The sequence below is a fragment of the Manihot esculenta genome, chromosome 14 (genome assembly GCF_001659605.2).
Source record: "Manihot esculenta cultivar AM560-2 chromosome 14, M.esculenta_v8, whole genome shotgun sequence".
Classification (NCBI taxonomy): Eukaryota; Viridiplantae; Streptophyta; class Magnoliopsida; order Malpighiales; family Euphorbiaceae; genus Manihot; species Manihot esculenta.
The window spans coordinates 7105237-7113742 of NC_035174.2; the positions used below are offsets into that span (position 1 = coordinate 7105237).

Genomic DNA, 8506 nt, shown 5'->3' on the forward strand with positions numbered 1-8506 from the left:
AAATTTAATATTATCTATATTATATAATAAATCATGATTTATATATATATATATAGAGAGAGAGAGAGAATGACAAGGTACGGTAAGATTATTATAAAATTCAACATAACTGAATCTAATTATTATTTTTAATTTTTTTTTGACATGAAATTAGAGATGAGATAGTAGAATTTAAGATTTTTTAGATTTAATCAAATTTAATTTCCACCGGATGGTGATAAACATGTGAGTTGAATACTTTAACTCGTACTAAATCTAACTATTATTATTTAAATAATATTTTATATTTTTAACTAATAATATATTTAAATTTTTTTATTAATAATTTTTATTTTAAAATTTTAGTATTCATATTATTTTATGTTGAATTAAATTATATTAAAAATATACATCAGTTTTAAAAATTTAAACAATGGATAGTTGATAAATTTGTGGAAGATATAGATACTTGAACAATGATTTAATTTAATAAGAAAATCAATCAATTGATATTTGATGATCTGAGATCCAATAGAATAGGATTTTATAAGAGTTTTTGTATTGAAGAATAAAACTTGGCCTATCTCTCTAAAGGGGTATCCCTTTTATCATTTTCTTTCTGCTTGCTGGTGACGTATAACGGCTCTCCCATGATTGGACCACGCGTCTCTGCCATACAGATATGGGCGTACGAGGATACCGGCGCCTGCTCCATGCGTAACGGCCTCTGATTCTCCCCCATGTGTACACTTGAGCGGATCTGCCAGGCTGTATGACGAGTCTCGTTCTGGATTTTGGGCTGGACCGAAAGCTGGGCTGGACGCTGAACCCAGGAGGAGAAGGAATCCGTGGGGAGGTTATACGGACTGGGCCGATCTCGATGAGGAAAAATCTGGTGGAGTCCGGCCTCAGGGATCTGGTGGTCCGAACCTGTTTTATTTGAGAGGGCATGTGGGCCTTCCTTTCATGGGCCGTGGCTGTAATCTAGACTCAGGATTGGAGGTAGGGAAATCTAGCGGTTATCAATATTGATTCAAAATGAAATAAATTTTGATGGTAAGCGAGAATGATTGGACCGCGTGTTATTTGGAAAAGTTAAGATTTTGCTTCAAAATAAAAGTAGAAATTTCTCTGTGATTTTCTTAGATGATTTAGGTTAGGTCTTGGCAGGGTTATACATTCCTGTACGCTGATATTCCTCCAAAATCTGTCTCATCATATAGGATAAAAATTTCATTATCGAATAAGACAAAAACTTCTTTTAGCAGATTTTTCAGACAGTTAATTGATAATAAATAATTAAATAATAAATATAAAATCGATTAACTTATATTTTATTTATTATAAACATAGTAATTTCTTTAAAGGTCATAATTTTTTTTTAGCAGATTTGAAAAGGTCTGTCTTTACATTTTAGATTTTAATAAAGTTAAGGGTAGTGGTTTAATAAAGTATTTCATGGATAAGATTTTATTGTCTAACCACAGATCAGATAGAAATGGTTCTTTAAACTTTTTCAGAACCAATAAACAGTGTCATAATTTTAACATACCCTTTTATTTATGTGTTATTAATAATAAAAATTATTTATTTTAACTTTAATACTATTAAAATGAATAATTATCAGCTATTAAAATCATTAGTATAATTAAATAGAGTTAAATAACAAAAACTAATAATTAACTGATTTAATCCATTATTTTATAGATAAGACTTTCTACTGGCTGACCACAATAAAAATGATTCTTTAAACTTTTTCAGAACTCGTAGAAAGTGTTACAAATCTTATCAGACCCATTTATTTATGTGTTATTAATGATAAAAATTATTTATTTTAACTTTTAAATAATACTATTAGAATGAATAATTACCAGCAAATAAAATCATTAGTATAGTTAAACAGAGTTTTAAATTATAAAAATTAATAATTAACTCAACATAAATTAATTAATTTATAAAATAATGATACTATTCATCAATTAAATAATAATAACTTAATTTTAAGAAAGAAAAAGCAAAGAACAACTAAGAAATATTCTCAATATTTGAAAATTTGAAAACCTACCCATTTAGTTTATAAACACATTTCATTCACTGTAGTGAAATCTATTCAAATATGTGTAAAGTAGTAGTTTGGCCCGTATCAAAAATTATTTATTATTTATTTTAATAATATAATTAAATATATTTATATTTTAAAAGTATAAAATTTTATTAATAATAAAATTCTTAGTTAATTGTAATTTAATCCAAATTTTAATTGATAATTTTTAAATAATAATTTATGAATTTTATATTTATAACAAAATTTATTTTAGATAAATATAATTATAATTTTGTATAAGATAAGATTGCATCACTTTTTCAATTATTATTAATATAGATAGCAAACTTTGTGAAGCTATTTTTAGAGCTGAATAGAAAAAAAAAAAAAAAAATCAATTGTGTCGCTTTTTCAAGCATCATTATTGATTTCGTTGGTAAATCTTGTGAAAATTTGGCTATTATATAATATTTTTTTTTTTAAAATGTGAAATAATAGAAAATATTTTAACTAATAGAAAATATTTTAACAATAACAATAATCAATTAAAAAATAAAATATAAAATATTTAATATCTAATAATTAGTAGTTTATTCATCAAGCAAGAAAATTTTAAAATTCTATGATATTTAATTACTATATTAGTAGTGATAATGAACAGAATTAGAGTAATTTAACCAGAAATTAATTTATCGAAATTCGAATCACAGGATATTACTGAAAATGGCCAGACGACACCGTTTGTGTCCAATGATCCATTTCAAGAGCCGAAGGCTGTCCACAGTTTTATTTTGCTAGGCAGAAGCTTATAAAACTGGGGTCTTACATATGCTCCTCGGTGATTATTCTTACTTTTGCATTTTCAAGGAAGCTCTGCATTTAGGCCATGCGTTTTTTTTTTAACGATCATCTAGAAAAACTTCAACTCGAAACCTCTATACTACATAACAAAATATGGTTAGCCATTCGACCATTCGCTGGTGAATTCATTCGTAGAGTTGTACACACAGATCAAGAGTTGAACATGCCCAAAGTCGTCGTGCTGAGAGTTAGCCATTCCCAAAGTCGTTGTCCAGAACGACGGGATGCCGAAGGTAGGGCTAGTGACAGGATACAATATAATATCAATATTGTTTGTATTCATCTTATCAAGTCTTGAATGCTAATCAATTTTTCACATGCTTACAATTCTAACCAAGCATACCAAATAAAATCACAAAAGCTTCCTGTGCAGAAAAGGCAACTAAACAGATGACAGATTTCCAAGTGGGATTTTCAGCTTCTATCTAAAGCATTTCCAGTAGAGCAGACAGAGCTACTATATACTTTACAGAAGGGATCCATATGCTTAATATATATGACACAGAAGCAATAACGTAAAACAATTTGAGTAGAGAGACAAAGCAAAAACAGCTACTCTTCTATTAAAAGCTAAACACACTCTGTCCAAGAGTTCTCAAAAGAGAGAAGTTTTTAAAAAAACAAAAAATCCACCAGCAGGTGGAAGTTTCTCAACGAAAGGAAAAAAACAGACAAAATAGTGAAAATAGGTAGCTTATAAGTTTCAGATGTTCTCATTTTCTACCTTAGATTCTCAGAAAGGGTGACAAAGCCAAAAGTCACCACTGCCTTCTAAAAGGAAAAAGAGGAACAGACAGTGATGTGCTTCATGGGATTTGGGACATCCTTACCACCAGCATGCTTCACAAATTCAGCTGGAGAGAGAAAGCTGCCATGGCAAACACACACTATGCTCACATGACCTTTCCTGTACTTGTATAGAAACCCTTCTATTCTCTTGCCATTGGGGCCATCTCCAGTGGTTGTCACACTAGGCATCTGTTTCATTACATCCATCCCATTATCTTGAAATCCATTGTTCACACGTTTAACCCTTTTTGATGGATGATTCTCAAGCTTTCTTTCTTCAACCTTTTCTTGTTTTCCATTTGAAATTGTCCTCGACGTCACATTGGATTCAGCATCCTTCTGCATCGGCAACGATTTTGAACAGCTAGCAACCTTCTCTGCAGCTGCACCTTCTTGTCCTGCATTGCAATTCATTTATTCCATATTGCTTAATACATCTCTCAGAGCTCAAGATGAACAAAATCAACATCAGCTCTTTAAAAAAAAAAAAAAAAAATTCTTGAAGAGCAAAATAACTATACTTTATCAAATTGCTTAATACTGTGAATTTTTCGGTATTTTAGCTCATAAAGCCGTTACCCTTGAGATACAACCGTGCTTAAAATCTTTACACACCTGCTTTTCTTATTATGGCGACACACTTGTTCTTAGATAAAAGCGTTAATGGAAGATACAAGAGGTATTGTGATTGAAAGACAAAGCCATTTCCTTTTTATACAGAATAAAATAAACATACCTTTAGATATGCTTTAATTTGTCAGTCTTCCCTGTCTTCCCTGTTTCTAATTAGATATAATCGCACCATGTTTAAGCAAACTCGAATTAACTTCTTGCTCAAACTGGCTATTACTTCTCTTTGGTCTAATTTTGTCTTGGAAGTTGCCGGAACTACCATGATAATAATCAATAAATGGTTTTATTCCACATACTAAATTGACATCAATATTTTGGTTATATGCATCATCAATAAATTAGTAGTCTCTATGCTCCGCTAAAAAGGCTTATAAATTTTCAGACCCTAAACCCTAAGGTAAAAAATTTATGGAATATGTGTTAGAATTATGAAGAAATCAAGCACATAAAGATAGGGACATTCACTTTTCACTTCAACTTAGTAAAAACTTTAATGAAGTTAGTAAATCCAATTCCATAAACTTAAACTTCTACATAAACTTAAATTATCCGCCATGCATAAGATGCTTTAAAATCAATAACTGGCTTACAAATATGCAATTCCATTTGGCAAAACTATGTATTGTGGACTTTCAAATTATACTGTAAAAGGAATAGAGTCTATGAAAGGAATAGGTAAATATTTCATTTTCCTCATGTTTTCGTCGATACATAGAGGCATACTTAATCAACTACACATTCTTTCCTGTTATACCAAATCATTCTTTTACCGTTTTCATTTTCTTTTGTGACATTAATCTTCTTGTTTTGTTGACTCACCATGAATTCAAGACCCGTATCATTTTGAAACATTAGTTCCATGAAAAGATACTATTATAAACTAGCAATTGGACTAAATTCATCCTACTTAATGAGCACTATTCTTCGTTTCTATTCAAATCACTAATTACAAAAGCATTCTTCGAGTCTTCTTTAAATCTAAGGTTTTTCCAGTTTTCCAGTATAATTTTCATATGTAATGCTAACCAATTGTGTAATCTAAAACAGAGAATACAATCAAGAATTCAACATACACAAGCAAATATGAGAAAGTTACTGAAGCAATGAGAACCACATCAACTATGGAAACAATAGAATAAGCAAATGGTGCGAAATTTCTGCTGTGATATTTCCTGTATGCAAAGCCTAATGGTTATATAAACAATAGAACAGTAACTTCAAGCATGTAACAAAGATTCTAAGTTAGCTTCAATTTAATTAAAATTGAGCATAGCAGAAAGGAGAGAGAAATTTATACCTTCAAGTTGTGTGTTTCCAAACAAAGCGACCTGCCGCTTGATCTGAACAAGGGCACGACACAAGGCAGGGCTCTTGGCAGCAGAAGCAGCAGCCCAGGCAGCTACTTTGGACGGTGAAGTTGGCATTGGTTCTCTAGCTGGAGATTTTTGCTGCTCGGTGACTTCTTTCTTACTCTGCCCACTGAATCTCCGAGGGGACTCAATTCTCCTCCTTGCTAAAGCCATCAGACTTGCCTTCCTCTGCTCTTGTTCTGCCTCAGTAGGCACGGAGCAAGACCTTGATAATGAAAGGAAGGACTTGGGCAATGGAGAATCAAGATCCTCAGGGTCCTTCTTCGGAGTCAGCACTCCAATGATGGATGATGATCTAGTTAGAGGTTTTCCTCTCAAGTTTTCACTGTAAATTCCACCCAAAGAGAGTCCAAGATTGATGTCTAGCTTTTCTTGTTGAATTTCTTGAGTGTTCAACTGGGTAGTTTCTTTGGGATTCTCTTGTGGTGAGAATCTCTTCAAATGGTATTTTGGTTGCCCATTATTTTGCATGGAGGAAATTTCTGTTTCTCCAACCTTCACTTTCCCAGAACCTTCATCCATTTCGAAATGAAAGTTAAAGGACTGAACTGAAACTCTTGCAATAGCTTCTCTGTCATCACATAACAGATGAAGTTAAACTACATAAAAAACTAGAACCCAAAGCTTAGAAATCAGTAAATAATGGCAAACCCAATACCCAACCGAAGAATCTAGAGTAACAAAGTGAGAATTCAAATCATTCCAGGTTCAAAAATCAATAAAACAACAAAAGAAAGGGCTAAAATATCTGTAAAAGCACCTGTAAAGAGCCTGGAAGTTACAGTTAACGAGAGAGCAAGAACTAAAAAGAGAAAAACAAAGGAAAAGATGACAAACCCAGATGAAGCTGCAAAGCTTTGAGGCTGAATCCAGAGAGAAAGAAGTTCAAATCGGGGGAAGGTAAGCAATCAGCAGAGAAAATGAATAGGAAGAAACCAAAAATAGCTAACTCATGAAACAGTTTCCTTTGGTTTTATAGATGACAACACATTTCGAAAATGGCCACGTGGCAAGCAGTGGAGAGAGAGAAGACCTTATATGAATGTCATGTACGGTTTATTACAACCTCTGTGTGCTGTCCCTGGGTCTCTATTTTGCAAGTTGCAGCTCTCTCTGCTGACTCATGATAACCAGAAAACACCTGTTCTCTGCTCCACCTACTGCTCTTCGATTCCCCTCGGACAGTTCATCCTTTTGGGTTATTTCGTAATTTCTTCTATCCTTTTCTGCTAATTCAGACATTTCAGTACCCTAAAATAGCTATTGCCAAGCGAATTTTTCCCGTTTCCAATCCTTTGGCAAAAGAGAACTTGCAAAAGTTGGCCTTCATAGTTCATACTAGTGTTATCGATTGGCTCTATTTTATGATCAATCATGAAAATAACGATCTCTCCAACTTCATCATGTAAAGCTTAATAGCTTGATTAATTCCAAGATAAATCACCATTTTTCAATCATGATATTTAAAAATTAAATTTATCCGTCTCATTTTTTTTTATTTAAAAAGAAAATGATGAGATAAGAATTATAATAAATTTATTTTTTATTTAAAAAGATTAAAAATAAAAAGGAAGACGATAATTTAGTAAACTCACAATTTTGTTTTATATATTTCGAAAAAAGAAGGAATAATAAGGATGGTTGTAAAGAATTATCTAGAATTTTTTGTTTTGGCCTAATTATCTAGATATTCAAGCAGGGGTTTTAGAAAAGGAGGGTAGAAAACGTAAATAGGAAGGAAGGAAACGGGGAAAGAAACAAAGCACCGGCTTACTGGCATCATGCAAAAGCGGCGTTTGGTTAAATCAAAAAAGTCATTTTTGCTGAGTTTAGGTAAGAGTGCTGTGTCAGTACACTAGACACGTGTTCTAATCAGGGGTGTTGTAGCAGCGCTGATTGTGCTGATGTGTTTACTGTCTGGCTTGGCAATTTGGCATATTTTCTGCTGCGGCTTACCCCGTGTTTGGGTACGAGAAAAATGAGAGGAGAGAAAACTAAATGGTGAAAAATAAAATAAAATCTTATTTTTTTAGTGGTTTATTGTCTCTTCAATTTGAATATAAAATTTAAAAAAATTATTTCCATCTTTTCTAAATACAATAAAATTTAAAAAATAAAATAAATAAAAATTATGAAACAGAATATATATTATATAATAATTAAAAAGTATATATCCATTTAATTAAATAATAAAATAAATAATATAGCATATATCTTTAGATACAATAATTTTGCTAAATTTTTAAGATATCAACCTGTTGAATTAAAATATAAAATATTTGTCATTGACTTACAATTATATATTTAGATTACATATTTCAGCCTTTTATATTGTGAGAAATTATATACAAACCTCAAACTAAATTAAAAGAAATTAAAACTGAATTTTGGTAATAAGAATAAGCTAAAAGAATCGTTTTATCGCAGAAAATAAAATACTCTTAAATAACTGTTTAATACAATACACAAAAGTACCGCGTGCATGTATATTTCCATTGAAATATTAATGTATTAGCTAATGTCTAGTTAATGAAATTTTATTAATTTAAATTTAAAGTGTGCATAATATTAATTTTTTAAAATTAAAAAGTTTAAACATAATAATTATATACAATATACTACTCTTAAATTCACCGATGCTGCGGTGATAATTCTTTAAATATATTAGGATTTTTTTAATAAATATATTACTATAATATAATTAAATTTAAAGTTATTATAATAAAGCATTCATTTAATTTGTTAGTAAATACATCTGAATAAATTTAAGAGATCTCAAGTTCTACTCTCTGATTTTTAATTTCCAATTAAAAAAATTATTATAATAAAT

General features: G+C 30.7%; 1 protein-coding gene across 2 annotated transcripts; it reads right to left on the minus strand.

Annotated features, from left to right (window-relative positions):
* Positions 1–3414: 3414 nt before the first annotated feature.
* Positions 3415–6748, minus strand: LOC110631308 (ninja-family protein AFP3). Of its 2 annotated transcripts, none has more exons than XM_021779082.2 (3): positions 6514–6748; positions 5604–6188; positions 3415–4071 (listed from the first exon to the last, which is right to left on the minus strand). In XM_021779082.2, exons 2-3 carry the CDS (start codon positions 6145–6147, stop codon positions 3656–3658), a joined length of 960 nt encoding a protein of 319 aa, XP_021634774.1. In that variant the 5' UTR covers positions 6148–6188; positions 6514–6748; the 3' UTR covers positions 3415–3655. The 2 variants fall into 2 exon arrangements, with proteins under 2 accessions (XP_021634774.1, XP_021634772.1); XM_021779080.2 differs by having other exon boundaries at positions 5604–6247; positions 6514–6733.
* Between the last annotated feature and the right edge of the window lie 1758 nt (positions 6749–8506).